This window comes from Lethenteron reissneri, chromosome 16 (genome assembly GCF_015708825.2).
Source record: "Lethenteron reissneri isolate LAM-NWPU_2019-01 chromosome 16, ASM1570882v1, whole genome shotgun sequence".
NCBI lineage: Eukaryota > Metazoa > Chordata > Hyperoartia > Petromyzontiformes > Petromyzontidae > Lethenteron > Lethenteron reissneri.
The window spans coordinates 8,596,750-8,616,735 of record NC_083794.1 but is presented as its reverse complement, the minus strand read 5'-3'; the positions used below and the strand labels follow the sequence as shown (position 1 = coordinate 8,616,735).

Here is a 19,986-nt window from a genome sequence, read left to right as displayed (position 1 = left end):
TATGCATTGATTAAAAATGCGTGAAGCTGGCAATGCGGTGCACATTATTGGCCATTAGGCTGGCAGCGGCCTCATAAAGTCTTTACAGGGCTTTCTGTGTTAAGTAAGCACGCTTTGAACACCAGATGGGCGTCACGACAGTTAAGTTACTTTGACGTGTGTGGGTTTACGGTGCCGGCGAATTTGCCGAGGCCGTGGAGGGGCGAGCAGTCTGGGATCCCCGGAGCTGCCGCCAAGGGTCCGCTCTGGCCCGGTCACATCTGCACGTGACGGATGCTGGGATGAAGCAGAAGAAGAAGGTTGAGGGGGGGGGGAAAAGGAGCACGTAATTATCCACCGATATGTCGGCTAGCAGACCTCTCTCGGGGGCTTGTTATGTTAGCATGTAATTTGGAGAAATTCCTTGACATCTTTGGGGCGCAGTGCACGTCACATTAGCCATAATTGACTGTGACAGCGTTCTTTGCCCCTGGCAGCCGACCGTGAGCACTGTCACAAGAAAGGGCTCGGTCGCTCGTTTGTTTGTTTGTCTCGGAGCTGCCGTCCGCTTGCAGGAGCCTCTGCCTGTATTCATGCACTCTAGCGGTGGGTAGTGTGGTTTGTCGTGAAGTGTCGCATTGTTTGCCCAAGAGCTGTGGCTGTGTGACGCTTTGTCCATGGGCCTCGTGCGTGTGGTCAGCAGCGTTGTTAGAACCTGGCCAAGGCAAACGCCTGCGACTCCGATCCAGTGTTTATTTACTCTGACGCCTTCCCTTCCCCTGAGCTGTATCTAAAACCAGCAATTGATGCCGGTAAAACAGACAATTCAGTTTCAATTCCAAGCTGAATTTTCTGTCTCGCTCTTTAATTTTTTTCTTCACTGTTTTTCTTTCACTACACTAACCGGAACAAATTAGTTGTTTTCTCTTGTCCATTTTCTCAGTTGTGCGGGATATGGAGGTATTTAATATTTATTTTTTAAACCTCAGACAGCCGTTTGAAAAAAAAAAAACCTCGTTTGCCCATGAGGCCCCCCCCCCACCCACCCACCTCCGGCCGGCGTGCCGTCCTCACGTCCGCCTGCAGACACCGCTCACTGAAGCCTGGGGGCCCTGGGACCCATGTGGAGCTCACCGGCCTCAACGCAATCGACAGACCATTCCAAAAATAATCTCACACATCTCACACCCCTGTACTCCAGCTTCGGGATTGTTTTGGCTTTCGGTTTGATTGCAGTTATGCGTGCACGCCTTTTAATTGACTGTTTAAATGTTGTAACATAAAAAAAAACGTAATTAACAAGTCCAAGCTGCAAATCGTGTAAAATCGAGACGTGTGTAAAGTTTTTTCATGTGTATTCCGTGGACCTTTGACACCACTTACAATATAATGGCATTCATTCTGCAGCACAGTATGTGTGTTCTATTGATAACATTATTTCAGCCAAAAGTGCATGACTCCAGCTGATAATAATTTCACGTCAATCGAGGAATAAATGAAAATTACACGTTACATGGTTTTTTGTTTTCCCATTATCAGCCAGTATATTTAGAGGTGGCCAACCGATGAGATTGTCGAAAGTAAGGCGAACCTTTCCCTCCTCGTCAAACAAGCCTGACTCTGCTGATAAGACGCAGGGGTGCTGCAGTGGCGAGATTTTGACTGCAGGATGTCGTGAGTTCGATTCCGACCCCAATGCCCATATATTTGGACTTTGCATGTTCTCCCCGTTGTCGCGTGGATATTTCTCCGGATCCTCCGGTTTTTCCATCCACATTTAGAAACATGAGTTTTAGAGTATTTAGCTGCTATCAATTTCCACATAAGCCACTTAGTTGAACTATCATTTGTGGGCAGGTCCCTTCTGAAAAAGAGATATGTAGCTCAGTGGGCCTTACCTAGTGAAATAAAAAGTTTAGTTTAGTTTAGGCCAAAGCCAGTCCAGAGGTTTATTGCTTAAATAAATACCACTTTATATAATTGGTCTGGAAAGCCAAGGGCTGATGGAATAAAACATATTCTTTATAAGTGGAAAGAGAACCTGACTAGGCAATACAGAGCTCTGCTTATTTACACTCTTAGCCGTGTCACCTCGTTCACCGCTGCTCTAGCATTTCACTATTTCTTATTTATCAACCCCTCGCCACTGTCAGAATCTGAAAAGCTATTTACAAAGAGCAACCGTCTTGAAAGTTCGAGGGACTTGTTGTTGCGTTGGACGATGGGTAAATTCTCATCCACCTCGCCGCCTCCACTTCCATGACATCTCTCCGCTTGGCAAAGCGTCGGCTCGAACTCTCTGGAAGAATTCCACGGCGAGAAACGTCCTCTACAGGCACCGCGGAGCCTCGCCGCACGACCGTAATGCCGCCCGTGCCATGCTCGTCTGGGGTGTTTCTCCTTCATCGTTATCCCACTGCTCCTCCCGCGCCCACTCTTTTCCCTTTTCGCTGCAGGAGCTCATCCCTGAGTTCTTCTACCTGCCAGAGATGTTCACCAACAGCAACGACTACAACCTGGGGGTGACAGACGCCGGCGTGGCGGTGTGCGACGTCGTGCTCCCGCCCTGGGCCAAGACGGGCGAGGAGTTCGTCCGCATCAATCGCGCGGTGAGACTCGGCTCGGCCTGGCTCGTCCTGGCTCGGCCTGGCTCGGCGTGGAGGATGGGGGCAGGCGGTCGCCGAGGAAACCTCGATTCACATCTGCGATGGGTTAACCCCGAGCTGAGGCCCACAGAGAGAGGCCTTGTGGCGGGCGGCCCCCACCCACCCCCCCAGCCCCCCCACCCCCGAGGCCTGGCCGTTTGACAGTCCCTCATCGCCCGCACGTCCACCGCCGGTAGGGCCGCCGGGCCTCCATCGGGAGGTTGGAGTTGTGGATGCGCGTAGACGTGTGTTTCGAGGGCCTCTTGTGATGATCGTGAATGTCACCAGAGGCCGCTTTATTTCATTATTTTCCCCAGACACCTCGTCTGTTGGTTTGTTCAGGTTTTCAACTTTTCATCAATTGAAAATTTCGACTGTGGTTGAAGTTTTTGGCACAGCTTTGTTTCTGCCTGTTGAAGCGTGGCTAAACTCGGGCCATCTCGCTTGATTACATTGCGCTTAAATGTCGGTGCGTGTTGTGGTGAGCAGAGAACAACGCGTGATTTCACTCACGCCTTCAGTGTCGTGCTGCACTGATGGCTGAAGACTTCCCTGACCAGACATGAGCCGCAAACACATCAACCACGTGTCTACCAGCCATGCCAAACTCTCTGCAATCTCGTTACCTCCTGTCTGCCGCTGCTGATGTTATTTAAAAGCAAAGTTCAGCACTGGTTTTCACTCCTAAAAGCTCAAGATTTGATTTGTGATAATGAGGAACAAAAAACATTCTCACCTGCAAATGTTCAAAATCCTGGTAAATGTCGAGGTTTTCTATAGTCATTCCAGCTTTGTGATTTGGCTTTTTGTAACAAAATTAAAGCACTGCCTCAAAGTGTTTCGTTGTCATGTCAACCTCAACACCGTGCACTGCGGTAGTGTAATAGCCATGCAAGTGAATTGTTTATTGACATTTTATCTGTTGTGACAAAAAACGAGACAGCCGCAGGACACCAGTGAGGCAACCAATGGACAAATCACGCGGAAGCGTTTGTCATCACGTGATGCTAATAAAACAATTAAAACCACCACCATGAAGGTGTTCTCGCATAGCAAAACACGTTCGTCGGTAACACTGCCTTAAAAGGAAACGTGTAAGAGGTGACGTTTCGGGCAGTCGGCCTTTCCTTCGTAGCACATCTCGCATAACACATTTCTATGCACGTTCGTCTCACTGTGCTTGATTTGCTAAGAAGCCCCATGTGATGACAAACGCCCGCGCGTGATTGGTTGCCTTTCTTCTTTATGCTAGTGCCAGTCTCTTGTGGTTTGGACCCACGACGATGGCGATGAGATGTTAATGCCGTGCGCTGAAACACGTGAGTGGCAGGTGGCCCGCGGTATTTAATACCGCTAAAAACCATTTTGGCATTTACTGCCGCGTGGGACGTGCGTATTGGGCTTAAAACCGGCAGCCCCGTTTCACTTGAGCTCGTTCAAAGACGACGGCGCTGCTGCTGCTGCTGCGTCGCACTCGATTTCACGTGGGCTCCGCGGTGACCCACGCCTCCAGTTTGTGCAGCCAGCGGCAAACCCCACCGCGCGCCTCTTGCAGTTTGCTGTGTGAAAATTGGCGCGGAGACTGGTAACTGACAAATGCAAAGGGGAGACGGTTATCTGGGGTAATGGTGGGGGAACGTGTTACCGATGTTAAACAAAAACACGAATAATGCAAACATGTAAATTGTACTAAAAACTTGTATGCATACTAATTGGCGGTGAAGAAATGTGTTCTCCATTTTATTGTGATCACATGGGCACAGAGTTAAAGTGACAAGCAGCTAATCATTAAACTAGTTTGTGAGTAAATATATTTTGTGTTTTTGCACAAGCACGGTTAATCCGCAACCCCGATAAACCGCCCACAGATAATCTAGAGTTGGCTATTGCACAACAGTGGCAGTCTTCCCATCGTTTGGTTGACGTTTTTGGCACGGCTTTATCGCTGTCCGCTGAGGCATAGCTAAACTTGAGCCACTGCACTCGACTTAAGCGCACTCGGACACGTGGTGCGTGTTGTGGTGCGCAAAGAACAATGCGTGTTTTCCCGTGCGTCTTCAGTGTCTGGCTGGTGAAGACGCCGCCAATGAAGCCACTGCCATCGCATTAAAATCTTTCAATTTAAATCACCTGCGCGCGTTCCCCGAGGTTTGAAACGCAGGTCTTGAGTCCATAGCCCCCTCAATCTCGAGCTGCGAGCTGGCTCCGTTTGGCTTTACAAACCACCGCCGGCGCGCTGCTGTCCCCTGCGTCGGTCCGAGCTCACAGAGGCCACGCGCCGGCGCCGCCGGTCCCTTCCGCAGGCACTCGAGAGCGAGATCGTGTCATGCCAGCTGCACCAGTGGGTTGACCTGATCTTCGGCTACAAGCAGCGAGGGCCGGAGGCCATTCGCGCCATGAACGTCTTCTACTACCTCACCTACGAGGGCGCCGTCAACATGGCCTCCATCCGCGACCGCGTGACGCGTGAGGTATGACGTGGCGCGTCGCGTGGCCTGGCGTGGCGTGGTGTGACGTGGCATGCCAGTGATTATGTGGGCTACCCCGTCACGCATCAAACGAGTACCGCTGGTCAATTTGCGAATCAGCGAAGTTTGGGTCAGTGCTTTGCATAGAGGGCATTAAAGAGGCCAGACATACACATGCTTCTCAATGTTTCATTTAAAATGGCAATTGAATTGAAGTTCCTTTGAGCTACGTCCATGAATAATATCCATTAATATTATTCTTACTACGTCCAAATTTATCTGTGCTAACCCTCATGATCCATACATCAATGAATCCCGTTTTCTGATCATTTACAAAGATAAGGGAAGAAACTTATCCGCATGTATCTATTGATAAGGAGTCGTCCAGGAGTGGTGTCCCAGAAGAGCAAAATTAATATTATCAGTACTTCTCTGCAGATAAGGAGCCACCTGAAATTGATCCCCGAAAGCACTGAATGCATTGTTGGAGACGTTTGCATTGGCCAGAGAGGCATGTACGCAGAAGTGGCTGCAATTTCATTACATCATCTGTGCTTTATGTGTGCCGATAAAAAGGAACAATTTGCACGGATAAACACCGGTAATCGGATCTGCCCCCTGAGCCCCCCCCCCCCCCCCTACAGGGAATCCGATAAGGGGAGTTCCACTGTACTCCCTAATAACGTGTCGTCGTAAAATATCGAAGAAGAGGGCGCAGAACTTGGGAGATGAGGGATTCGCCGCCGGTTCCTTGTCCCGGTGCTGTCGTTGAGTTTCCCAACGTGAAATTACGGATTTTGCTGTCGAATGCAGACTTCATTCTCAGGGCACAATTCTTAAGCGTCACAGCTGTGACCGATGCAAACGCTGGCTTCGTCTCGTCTCGCGATGATGCCAAACACTGATTTGTTTATATGCACACGCACCTCTTGCGTAGTGAAAGACGAACAGGTTTTCTCAATCATCGTCCGTCTCGAGCATCGTTAATGGTGATGCGTTGCCAAATGAACGGAAAAACCCACACCATTTGTTTACTTAATTAAGACTAGCAGATTGAATATTACTAGGGACCCTGCGAAAAGCCGTACTGGATCGTTTGCGAAGTAACTGGAGGTAACTGAATTCATGCGCCCCCTGCATGCAGTGCTTCTCATGCAAATTATAGCGTGCGCCCGCGCGTAACTCCATCTCGACAGCAAGTCACTTCATAAACGCGGGTTTTTTTCATCATTGAGTTTAATGTAAACGGAAATTTGTGGGGGAATTTTTTTCTGAGGTCAAGTTAATTGGTGTCAAACCGTGTTTATTGATTCTGTAGGCAATACGAATTAGAACTGGCTAGCCTTTAAATCCCAAACCCCTGCATCCTGTGTTTGCACAAAACTACTTATTTAATATTACAGCTGGTATTTAATACTGCCTGCTCTGCTGCGATCCAACATCGCATCGTTGCGCCATGTGTTTCGTTTATTTACTTTCATCGCCATGTGAGAGACGTTGAGGCGTAACTCTTGTCTTGCATCCACGTCCGTTTTCATCCAAGTTTCTCTCCGCTCAAGCGAGCAACGCTTGGCTCTCTCTTCGATAGGTGGCCCCAAGCCAGTGCTGTATATTCCACGTTCCTGTGGCCGTACTTGTTTTCTTCGCCCTGAAGGGATGATGAGCTTGTGAGCCAAGCATTTTAAGCAGCGGGTGAGTACGTCTAGCATGGGTCTTGGTGCAAGGAATGAAATGTGGTCCCTGCTCCTGTTCAATTCCCCCCCCCGCCCATGAGCAACCAGGAACTTGGGCCCTGGTTGGCCCCGGTGTGGTTGCACCACCTGTGTACTTGATAGCTACACCATTGACTCGTAAGCACAGTGCCGCCCAGACAAATTTAGGACAAATTGAGGCCCTCAAAATGCAGGATTTCACTCCTCCCATTGTCTCGGACTGCAAAATATCTTCATGGAGTCACTGACTTGATTTGCTGAGATTCTGAGCACATGGTAATGCATTTCGTAGCATACACAAATGCCCCCAAGTCGGACTTCACAATTCTCATAAATGCAGGATTTTATTTGTAATTTTTCACCTCACTGGGTATTGAAGTCCCGCATTGTAATGTATGCGTGCAGGCTCCGTAGTTTGTCAGCGTAATAAAGCGGTGCCCCTACAAGTTTTGACGTATTTTAAATTAGCACATTCATTATGTGTTCGGTTGTCAATATTTTCTCTCCCACTTTAGATTACCAAGTATAAAACACCGTGAGTGCTTCTGTTGTTTATTCATTACACCGCTGCCATCAAGAAGCCCCCTGGTGAACATTGGTTTCTCGTGGTTAAAAATTAAGGTTGGATTCGATTTAGTTTTTGATAGGCTATATATTTACAGAAGTGAAGTATTCATAAATTTGCTTCCCAACCAATATTGTAGCAAGTGAGAGAAGGAACACGGCCGTTGTTGAAAATGCGCAGCTGCCTAAATCATCTATACATTTTACCGCAACATTTCCAGGCACGCCACGGTGGTTGGATGGGTCAGGGGTGTTTCTATCAAGTTAGACTGAAACTCGATCTATTCAATACCACTGCCCTATCTGTGTTATAGAACATTTCTGATTTAAAGTGCCAGATTAAGCTACAACCCGACACACAAAATCCTCCGCTTGAGAATACTATCATCCCACACACTTGGTGGGTTTTCTCAGCCAGCTTAACATCCTCCCATGGCGGACCGGCGCACTATTAGCTGCGCCGTCTCCCGAACCCAAGCGGAGCCTCGGCGGCCGCTGTCGAGATGAAACGGAACTCTGTAATTGGGTCATGGCGAAACTAAAATGGGTTTGTGCACCGCGGAGTGACCGTGGCAATAAAAGGTAATGAATGGCTCTCACGGAGCCCCCGGGAAAGGACACGGCGGTGAGGTCTGGACATTAGGGGGCAGAGTTTGCGGAGCGGAAGAGTGAGCGCGTATCTCGCGGTCGTTACGTGAAGGGGAAGGCTGACAGGGAGCGGCCCGAGCAGGCAGTAAATAAAGGGCATTTTTTTTTTATTCTGCAGAGAGTGGCGACGTAACCCCCTCGCCCCGGTTTTATATTCTGATGGAAATTCCACCGTCGCCTCCGAGACGCCGTAGGGAGCGGGCAGCACTTGACGTCCTGGCGTGGCGGTGCAGGGGGTTCGCGTCTGTGCCCCCCCCCCCGCCCTCCCCCGCGCGGTCCCCGCGCGATGCTGAACCGCAGCAGGGCCCACGCCGACGAGCCAATTAAGGCTGCGGGGAAAAGGCGTTTCCCGAACTCGCTGCGGAGGCGTCCGACACCCTTCCTTCGTCTTTTACGCTTAAATGGTTCCGCGGCGGCGTGCCGAATGCCAGCTGTCAGCGCGTGGCCCTAAGGCGGTTCACGAGGGCCCTCTCGCATATTAGAATAACAATATGTTTAAATGTACTGTACTGTACACACCAGAGGAAGGGGAAATAATTTTGAGCTGCATTGTTCATATTGGGAAGAGATTCGAGATTATTATTATTGGGGTTTCTCCTTTTTTTATTGTCGTAGTTTTTGTATCCATCAAATTACTCCGGTTATACTATGGGTGCACACATTTAACTTTTCAGCATATTTGAGGCGTGATATAAATTGAAATACTCAATACCTTTAACCGGAGCCCTTATATTTGTTGATAGTGTAATACACACACACAATGCTTATGCAGTATCTATCAGGGAATTTATTCGGTGTTTCTTAGACCAAGTGGCGCGGCCCTACACCAGGTGTTTCAATGTAGGTCACTGAATAATTGATAAGTCGCATCCACTGTGCACATCTCGGCAGAAGGCACTGAACTTCCCAGACCTGACACATTCTGATCTCAGACACAAGGCGGCTGGCTGCAACCGGCAGTGCATTTTTGCCCAAGGGCCGGCTGAAATAGTATCGCAGCAAACACAAACACGATCGCAGACCATCGCACACTTCCATTTCCCTGCTGCGAGCAGCGCAGGCCAACGGCACGGGTTAATAACGCCGCCCCCGCAGTAGTGCTGGATGCTAGCGTTCAGAGTGAACGAAGGCTGCCACTCTCACGGAAGTTTGCTTAATGCCTCGCTAGGTCCACTCGCCCGAACAGTGTGAGATCATCAGGGGAGGGTGTTTGTTATTTCAGGCCTGTCTTGTACTCGCTTGTTCTCAAATCAGTGTGACGTTGTCACAACATGACCCTCTGACCTCTCTCAAGTTTGGTTTTTTCAAACAAGCGCCCGGGTTTTCCGTGAAACCGCGACGGAATCGAGGTGCACGCCGGCTTCCATGTGGGGACCAGCTCCGTCCTCCTTGTGTTACCACCCCGCGCCATCACCTTGCCAAGCGAAATGTGACGGCGGAAACGAGTATTGCCGTAGATAGGCGTCAATTCGTAATTGCGTGTGCGGTTTTCCCACACATCTGGTAGTTACTGACAAACCATGTTTTGTGTGTGTCTGTGTGTGTGAACGTTTTGGATCGCCTGAGTTGTCTGCTCTGCCCTGGTACCTCACGTCCAGAAATGGTTACCACCTATCCTGATTTTCCCAGGACATGCTATTTTTGAGGTGGCTTTCCTAAGAAATCTGTAAGTCTTCTAGAGATATTAAAGCCCCGGAATGTGTCCGTTACATTATAGTACATAGCACAACAAAATATATTTATATTTAATTGCTATTTTTAGATATTCTTCCATGATACAGAGGTGGTAACCCGACCTACTTATCCAAGATACCACGACGAGCTATGACTTTGGCCTTGCCCCCCCCCCCCCCCCCCCCGTGGTCTTTGTGTGTGTGTGTACGTGGTGGTGTAGCGGTCAGTGCACTGCACTCCAAAACCGACGACACGAGTTCGATTCCCACTCATGGCCAACACCAGTGACGGTTATCTGAACCGATCTTGGGCCTCCCCTAGGTTGACTTGACCTCAAATAAGTACCTGGTACGTTGTGAAAAACATCGCCACTGGGGAGACAGAGGCGGTCGGGCATGGTGCTGGCCTTCATAAGTTCTCGCTTCCAGCCCTTTCCCCGATGGTCTGTTAAGGCTATATGGGGGCAACTTTGTCTTTGTGTGTGTATGTAGACGTACGCGTGTGTGTACGTGCGTCGTGGTGACGTCACCGCCACTTAGTGGCGAATGGCGGTTGTTGTTGTTGTGTACGTGTGTGTGGGGAGCGGTAGTGTAGCGGTTAGCGCGCTGCGCTATGAACCCGGTGACCCGAGTTCGATTCCCGCTCACGGCCAACACCAGTGACGATTATCGGAACCGGTCCTGGGCCTCCCCTAGGTCGACTCAGCCTCAAATGAGTACCTGGTGCAGTGTGTAAACATCACCACTAGGGAGACAAAGGCGGTCGGGCGTGGTGCTGGCCACCCACCCTCTTGTATGCCGTTGCAGCCTTCATAGGTGCTCGCTAACAGCACTTGTCCCTACAGTCAGTTAAGGCTATATGGGGGATCTTTGTCTTTGTGTACGTGTGTGTGTCCAGGCGGTGGAAGCCCAGATCAGGAGCTTTGGGCAGACGCCGGCGCAGCTGATGGTGGAGCCGCACGCGCCCCGCAGCTCGGCCATGCACATGGTAAGCGTTCTCAGGCGCGGCGGGCCGATAACATCGAGACGTTAGAAACCTCCCAGTTGATGCAATTCTTTCGATCGACTTTGTTTAAGTCAGGTAAGAACCCATTCTGCGTAGCGGTAATGTAGTGATTAATACACGACACTTTGAGCCTGCCGACCTGAGTTTGACTCCAGGCCACAGCTTATGTCAGCAGCAAGTATTAATATCTGAACCAGTCATGGGTCCCTCCTCACCGGCATGGAGACCAGATGTCTATTTTAAAGGCAAACCTGGATATAATATATTGAGTAAATAAAACAGCAAAAGCAACTTCCTGGGTTCAAAACTATAAAAAATGCGGAAAGAAAATCTTAAAAGCATTCGCATCCATACCGTGCGAGTAGTGGGTCCAACAGCATATTAAAAATGACATTCATGGTGGTATGTTTGTTATTAATGGTGTGGTTAAACTGTAACGCAGGCACACGTGTAAGGAACATTACAGTACAGTACCTGAAAGAGCAATTTCCATATTTAGTGATTATTTCAGGAACTTAGAATCATAATTAACACCTTTGGGTTAGTATTTTCGTCACCAATTTTCATTCACCAGAGAAAGATATGTTCCCTCTCTGACCTGTTCGGCTTCCGCCGATTCACCGGCGCTAGGGTGAGCGTCCAGGGTGAGTGATGCAGGGTGAGCGGTCACGGTGAGCAATGCAGCTCGTGAGTAGATCACCGGGGAGGCCCACGTCGACCGGATCGGGACGTTTTGTCGGATGGTAGGACACGGAAAGGTGAAAGCCAGGTTGAATCTAGACTCTGAGAACCACAACGTACAGATTTGTGGCGTGTCAGACCGATAACTATTCTAGCTATTGAGGTGGGGGGGGAGTGGTGGTGCGTGCAGGAGGCAGTTTCCAAACTGTTTTTTTAAAGGAATGTAATTTGAGAATGTGGCTTTTTTATTGTATTCCTCCAGCTGCGAATTACGAATTAGAATATCTGTTGTTTGTCACAGTCGGCCGATAGCCTTGGTTTCTGAGCGTGCACATATTTCTCCAAAAACGTAACAACTTATGGTGAACCGTGGTTTCCTGAGTTCCTCATCTGCCAATTCCGGCGCTAAGTTCGGTTCAGCCATCCTATATAAAAAAATAAAAACACCCAACTCAACAAATTAAACGTTTAAAAAAAATGAAGTCTGGTTGGACAGGGCAATGATATAAAATGCACAAAATAATGAAATGTGGGTCGGGGGAGGGGGGGGGGATGGCAGGCTGGCTGGTGATAGAAGTGCGAAAGAAAAAAAAAGACTTCAGGGTGTTAAGAAATTTCACCTCGGCGGGGGAGGGTGGGGGGTGAGAAGGGTCCCTCGCGTCTCGAATCCAGGCCAAGCGGAAAGAGCGCCGGGGCGGCGGTGCAGGGCCCCCCCCCCCCCCCCCCCCCCGGTTGGCGCTCGCGCGGAGGCGGCAGTATGAGGCGGCTGCGGCGACGCGGCCGCGTGACAGCGGAGCGGAGTGACGGGGCGAGCCGCAGAGCGGCGCCCGTGGGGCCCCCTCCTGCCACTCAACCGCTCTCTCCCCTTCCTGTGTCCCGGCTCGAGGTCCCGGCGAGCGGCGAGCGCTGCGAGGCTAAACTATTCTCCTCTCCGGGGCTCCGCGGGGTGAGCTGGAGGCTAATGTGTATACAGACAGAGAGGGAGAGAGGGAGGGTTTGTGGTGCTGTCACATGCACGCTTGTGGCTGTTTTGTACGGGATTTGCTTCCTGTGCCGTCGTCTGTTTTTTCCCAGATCTCCTTGCCAAAATCATACGGCATCTCGTTGGGCTGTCACCTGGTTAAATGAAGAATAATCGATCAATGTCGGTTGATACATTTTTAGATTCGCGCTCGGGGAGGCGAGGTTCTTATTGTGCGAACACTGATTTACTGCTCACCGATTTCGAGAGACTTTGTATTTACACAACCGAGTGCAATTGCCGCGTTATTTCAAGAAGCAAATAATGTCCGAGGCGCCGTCAGACATCATCTCTCCGCGCCTGCTTCTCGGTGTCGTGACCCTGGCTCTAATTGGGCGGCGAGCACCGCTCACCTGTTGCGGCACCGCGACGAGCGCGACGGCGCTCCCGTACGCGGCGTGACGCCTCGTTAGCGGTCGCGAGCGCTGCTCTGCGACCGCCCCCGCAGGGCGCTGGGTGGCATGAAAATAAATAATTCGCAACCCTCCATTTGCAATCCGCGACGTGTCACCTTGTAAAATACAGAATTAATTGGAAATGCGAGTTTACTCCAGTCGAGAAGTGTCGGCTCTCGGCGTAACCCCCGGAAGAGTGTTAAAAATTAAACCCCGGCGGCGTTCAATTTCTGCCGGGTTTGGTTTCCTTCGCAGACGCCGATGATGTTCAGCGACAAGAGCCAGCAGGAGGTGATCATGGTCCTCAAGTTCCCGTCCAACTCCCCTGTGACGCACGTGGCAGCCAACACGGGCCCCATGCAGAGCCCCCCGGCCATCCTCACTATCACCTGCAGCCGCCTTTTCGCGATCAACAAGTGGAACGGCCTCTGTGGTGAGCGCCCGGCTAGCAGGATGCTCGTGTTATTTGTGTTATCTGTAACTCATGTATACAGGCTGTACATTACTAATTCATTGTCAATCATTATTAATCATCATGATCATGATCTTCCTTTATGCTTCTAAGCCAGGTGCCATTTTTGCATGGGGCTGGCTGATCAGAGTTTATTTCTCCATGTATTCCTATTCTGTGCCTATCCCCTCATCACATAGACTTTCCCCATTTCTCATTACACCACATTCCTGCATCTCACCCTCGATCTCCCTCTACTCCTTGGGCCCTGCAAAACCATCTCCATGATTACGATGGTGTTGATAATTATTGTCATCAAGGTTATCGTTATCATTCATCTCGCCCCCCCCTCTCCCGCCAACTTTTTCCAGGGTGAGAAAATCACTTCTGCTTTGTTAGTAACTCAGTAGGGGTTATCCTGTAGTAATAATAATACGCACCATTTGTAGCCAACCGTGCTAATACAAAGTACATGCGACATGCCTGTAGCATGTAAATACTAAAAGCATCTCAAGATGCTCCACCACCTTCTCCCAGTTCAAGTGGGTGCTGCCCAACCCACTGTGTGGGCAGGGAAACGCTTCTCAAGTTGATAACCACTGTGGGTGCTCGTCAAGATGGGAAGGGTCTGCAGCAGTGCGAGTGCTCGCGGTGTTACCGAGAGACAGTTGCGTGCAGAAAGCACGTGCGCGACCATGTTGGGTGTAATTCTCGCGCCGTTCCCCTCGTCGCCACAGGTTCGCTGGAGAGATCCAGTGCGTCCATGGAAGACATTATGCGGCTGCCCGTCGAAATTGATCCCTTGTTGGGTAAGCATTCACACACAGCTTATGTGTACCCAACGTTTTACATTCACGCACTGTGTATTACACGCGTGGATGCCTGCTGTCCATATATTTATTGTGTAACATTTTTTCTAATTTTAAATTACATAATCCACTGTTTGGTGAAGGCTTTCCCCACGCTTTGTCAGGCATGGGGGTTGTTTCACCATACTTCACCACCACTGCGCAGTACTCGCCACTGATGTTAGCTGTGGCCAGGAATTAAACGTAGGTTCGCTAGGTTCATGGTGTTTCGCGACAGCTACTATGCCACTGCTTTCAACTTTAAAATAGCCAGAGAGGAAACACTTTTACGATTTTTCGAGCACGACGATTTTCCAAACACGATGACTATCCTACCTGGATGATTCTATTAGCCCAGGGGTCGGCAACCTGCTGGCTCCGGAGCCGCATGCGGTGGCTCTTTAAGGACTGCTTCGTGACGTCATTCACATCGCATTGCGGCTCTTGAAATATTAAATATTTTACCGAATGCGAAAAAAAATGCTCATTGTTATTTCGGTTGCCGACTCCTGCACTCGCCTGACGACTCTCCAGCCGCATGATTCTCCTAGCCCGATGACTCTTATCATCCCGACGTATCTTCTGGTGAGACGATATTCTCCTAGCTGTAGCCGTGCGTCGATTTAAAGAGGGCCGCGCTCTGCACTCGTCCCCCAGTGGCGAACATGGGCCTGCACCGGCGGCAGATCGTGGACCCCGTGGACCACAGCGTGCCCACGTGCGTCAACACCTTCACCGTGACGGCCGACAATCGCTTCGTCATGCTCGGCGGATTCTGGGACAAGAGCTTCCGCGTCTATTCCACGGACACCGGTAACACTCGTTGAGAGACGCGCGTTAGAAAGGCCAGATTGTTTGTCCATCTGTCAGCCTCTCTGTCTGTGTGTACGTACAGGTCCAGCTGTGTCTGTTCCTACGTGTCTGCTCGGAATAGCTTGTTAACAGCACTTGCCCCAACAGTCTCTTAAGGCTATACGGGGGATCTTTGTCCTTGTCTTGCTAAGTATAGCTTTTGTCTTTCCAGTGCCAATATTTTTACACACTCAGACCAGGTACTCATTTATGGCTGAGTCTACTTATAGGGCCGGTTCAAATATTGCTCGTCACTGATGTTAGCCGTGGTTGGGAATCAAATCCAAGTCACTGGTACAGCTACAGCCTAAAAGCTGCCGGGCATGGTGCTGGCCACCCTACCTTCATCGTGCATTGTGCCAGACTTCATACGTATTGCTCGCCGACAGAATCTGCCCCAACAGTCTGTGTGAGTTATTTAAGGTTTGTAATGATGCATCAGTTAATCGATTTAAATTAATCCTTATGCTCATGGTACACCCATCAGATCTTGCGTGTGAGAAATAAGTGTTTATGGTTTCTGAAAAAAAATATGCATACGATACGCCAAAGTTACATTTAGGCTGACGGAGTTAATAAAACTATACAAATTAGAGTTAAGCCATGAGAAACAATGTCAACGAGATGGTAAAAATTAGACAAAAATAATTTGAATCATGAATCGTCAGATCATGACCCCAAATCGTGACGATTTATGGAATTGCTGGAAGATCTATTTTTGCATGCGCAATGTCTGTCCACGTCTGGATATAGCGGCCTGTGGCCATGTAAATTTTCCAGTCGTGGTTGTCTATGTAGAGGTTAATTTATGCATATCTTTTTATGCATGCGTGTCAGTTTGCACGTAACATAGTACACATGTACACGTCTTTATTTGTTAGTGTATATATCTGTGTTAGGTTGTCTGTCTCTCGCTCTATATTCAGGATGTTGATCTGCCTACGTATGTGTGGCTGAGAAAAGTGCTTGCGAACAGCAATTGCCCCAACAGTCTGCACGGCTGTATGATGTTCTACTACATCTGTCTTCGTATGGCTATCTACATCTGCTGTATGTCTTGTTCCGGCTGGGTAAACCCCCTCTGTACAAGTATACATTCACACACGTACACCAATATGTAAGTACCTCTGCCCCTGTCTATCTTGAAGAGGTATTCATCATTCCCTACATCCCTTAATCTCTCTTAATCCGTGGAGTCTGTGTACAATGTGTAATCGTGTAATGTACCTAATCGCTGCGATCAATGCGCGCGATGCAATCCACCAAGCGATTCCGAGCACTCTCACCCTTGCGTCTCGCCAAGATCGTTTATCTCGTGCATCCGTGTAATTCAAATCCGCCGTGTCCTTCTCGCACAGTTTGTACTAATCTGCATATCATCTGTCTGTCGTCCAACCAATGCACGGACTGTGGATTTGATGAAGAGCAGCATTTATGTTAACCTGATGATATTGGCTTCAGACCGCAACTGTTTCTCTGCCAAAAGGGAAGGTTATTGTCCAGTCATGCTATAATAATAATAATATTCAGCTGTTTGTGTGGTGGGGTAAAGTGTGAGTACTCGCACTTCTGCCAAGACGTCTGGCTTGCATGGAAGAGGTCAAATGCCCTCTAGAAGTCTTCTCTAGATCTGCCTGGAGCCTCCTCCAGCAGTGGCATTGACAAGAAATTGCACGGCTGCACCTTTTAACTTTCATACATGCAAACTGGTATGCTGAATTTAAGCTAAGGCAGTTTTGACGCTGGTGTATCGGCCGGCGTGGTTGTTTTCCGGCAGGCCCTTCACCAACCAATCAGGATCAGAATGTTTATTCACCCTGGAGAAATCCAATGAGCTATGAAGATCTTTTTCCACGGTGGTCTCGTAAAATGCTGTATCCCGCGACCCCCCCCCCCCCCCATTCCTGCAGGTCGGCTGAAGCAGGCCATGTTCGGCCACTGGGACGTGGTGACGTGCCTGGCGCGCTCCGAGGTGGGCGTGGGGGGCGACTGCTACGTGGCGTCCGGCTCGAGGGACGCAACGGTGCTGCTGTGGCGCTGGAGCGGCCGGGAGCTCGCACTGGGGGACCGCACCACGCACGGTGAGAGCCGTGAACGGACCCGGCAGCTCCCCGCGGCCGTGCCACTCTCAGAGCCTCTGCATGCGCTGGGCCAAGACTACGGAATGCCCCTCCCACCAGTGGTTAGACAGGCGAAGTCACTCGCCCGTGTTTAGGTCTTCTCTACAGACTCACCTGTTTCGCCTGGCTTACACTTCCCATATATGACCAGTGGACTGCCGAACTTGGCGTATTTATATTTCCTAACTCTGTGCATGGTGCACCGAGATCCCTGGATGGCTTGCATGTAAATTATTATGATTAATGCTGTCTCTCTGAGCCTTGGACACCCTCGGTGACTCTCAAAAAGCCTCTAGGTGTCTTTGTTTGGCTCTGTGAGCTTCTGCCATTAATACAGGACCCAAAGAATCATAAGCGAGCCTTAGGCTGGCTCTGTGAGCCTCGGGCGCCAACCAGGATAGCCGCGTTGCATCGTGCGACATATTTTCAAGAGAGCCCTATTTGGGATCGTTGGCCAATTCCCCGTGAACTGGATTTGGGTGTGGAAAGAAATTGGAGTGATTGACAAAACCCACATTTCTAAGAGTATACGGCACTTAGTGCACAGACAAAGTGCCGGCAACCTGCTTGCAATAGCGCTTTACTACAGGCACGTCACTGCCGTGACAAATCGGTGCCTCGTATGCCCGGGATGTCGTCTTGATCTCTCCACATCGCCGGGGCCCCCCCACACCATTGTGCCATCTCGGCAGGCGCAGAAGGGAGATGCGCTAACGAGCCGCATTGCTGTGCCACTTCAGCGTCGGGCCGCTTTAATCTCTCGTCAGAATTCCACTCCTAATCTGAACGATCGTTCGCTCACGAGGCCGTGGTCTAGTTAGGGATGCATCTGTTTCATCTGACTGAGCAATATTTTTTTGCAACACGCAACAATAATAACACACACGCGGACAACCGGTTCTATGGATAGAGGTGATGCAACGCTCGTGTTATACTCACCTGATCTTCGTCAGGCATTCACCAATCAGCCGATACTCGCCTGTTACCATTCATCAACTCTCCTGACCCTCACCATTCACCAGTTTGTGTAGTATAGCGGAAACTGCCTCCCCAACCTCGTCACACACCCCTCTCCAACGGTGTACACCTGTCCATTGTATGTTTTTATGCGGTGAATCTGATTGTAAATGGTCGAGCAGATAAGCAGCACCGGGGCCAATAATACACAGAATTGTTGGGTTAAAAGGTATTTTTTTGTAATTGAAATCATATTGACATAAGATACACTTTCAAATGTAATCGGTAGAGTAGTTTAGGAGGACCTCTCTGGACAAACGTACATAGAGATGAGCTGCCGATATATTAAATTAAGCAATGTGTCTCCTCTGCATATCTGCCCCTTCACGTAAACATTTAAAAGTATTTTTCACAAAATCCATCAGGTACATGGCCTTCCAGAGAAATTCTTAATTTTATCAGCATTGGTTCAACACAAAAACATCTCTAGACCCTTTCAACGTTAAATGTCTCATCAGAAGGCAGGTCTCCTTAAACTGCCAGATGTTTAAAGGCAATGACTCTTTTTTATATATGGGTACTAGATTGATGCTATATCATATGATGCATCACGACGCTAAACATTATTTTGCGTTACGCATTAAACGTTTACCTCTTATGTTTATTGGTTTTAGACTTTGCAAAGTATATCACAGATAAGCTGTGGATTGTTTTTTTTCACCTGGTGAAATAAAGTGTCACAGGTAAGAAAATCGGAGATACAGTAGAAATCATAGAGAAGCAGCACTTATATGTGTGGGATTGTATTTCCCTGTGTGGTCTCGATGGCTGGTAGTAATAGGGAGTCTCCACATCAATTAGCTTTGCATGCCACCTTCAAACGCGCTCTCAAATAAATTATTTACAAAAGTAACTTTTCTTAAACCAACAAAATTAGGCTGCTGTCAAAAACCTTCATAACCTTTTTTTCAAAGTGTATTTTTGAGCCTTTAATAATTGTGCTGCTGCTGCTAATTATGCACAGTTGCTGCTGCCAGGCTGCCACAGTTTTGCAGCTCGGGCAGTCAATGTCTCTGTTATCCAGCACCACGCAGACGTGCCTCTCAGTTTTGTGGATTTATTTTACAGTTTTTGCAGTTTTACCGATGCTCTCCTGGGATTTACAAGACACGTTAACTTTTAAGGCTTCTCGGATCATATTTTGACTCTACAATGTAATCTAAAAGTAATCCTAGGATATTACAAATCGCCAGAGTAGGTAATATTGTTTCTCCATATTCAGCCGTTCTCACCTGCTGTGTCTTACTGTGCAGCACCGTGATGCGATGGGCCCCCAACTCCACCCTATGTTCATTGACCAGACATATACAAATACAAAGATCCCCCATATAGCCTTTCAGACCATTGGGGCAAGTGCTGTTAGCGGGCACCTATGAAGGGCCGGCACGCCCGCCTTTGTCTTCCTAGTGGCGATGTCTCCCCAGTGGCGATGTTTACACATAGTAGTAGGTACTCATTTGAGGCTAAGTCGACCTAGAGGAGGCCCAGGACCGGTTCAGATAATCGTCACTGCTGTTGGTGGCCGTGAGCGGGCTTCATACTCGGGTCGCCAGGTTTGTAGCGCAGCGCACTTAATGCTGCGCTCGCCACACACGGAAGACACAGACACACGTGCAGGACAAGGCATCGATAAAGTCTCTGATGTTCCCGTCGAAACAATTTTCAACTGGAGCGTAAGTGGTGCGTCTGTTCTTTTATTGTTTCGCTGTTTTTGTTTCCTCCCATTGATTTCAGTTGAAAGCGTTTTAGCCAGCAGACTATATAAAGGAGCGAGCGAAGAATCTTGGTCGTCTTGTCGATCTTGCAAGCTCCAAACTTCCCCACTCGCTCGGCTCGCCACGTGAATGCAGTGGCCGTGCCGTAGCTTTTCTTCGCCTCTCCTACGAGTGCCCTGGCCCCATTCCGT

The 19,986-nt window shown here is 49.3% G+C and overlaps 1 protein-coding gene across 1 annotated transcript in view; it reads left to right on the top strand.

Annotated features, from left to right (window-relative positions):
• LOC133342936 (lipopolysaccharide-responsive and beige-like anchor protein) overlaps window positions 1–19,986 on the top strand; it is a 281,221-nt gene that overhangs the window by 250,255 nt on the left and 10,980 nt on the right. Inside the window, 7 exon segments of the mRNA XM_061552330.1 lie at window positions 2,436–2,588; window positions 4,928–5,095; window positions 10,588–10,677; window positions 13,048–13,225; window positions 13,981–14,052; window positions 14,749–14,904; window positions 16,854–17,024. Of these exon segments, the coding sequence (XP_061408314.1) occupies window positions 2,436–2,588; window positions 4,928–5,095; window positions 10,588–10,677; window positions 13,048–13,225; window positions 13,981–14,052; window positions 14,749–14,904; window positions 16,854–17,024 (988 nt within the window).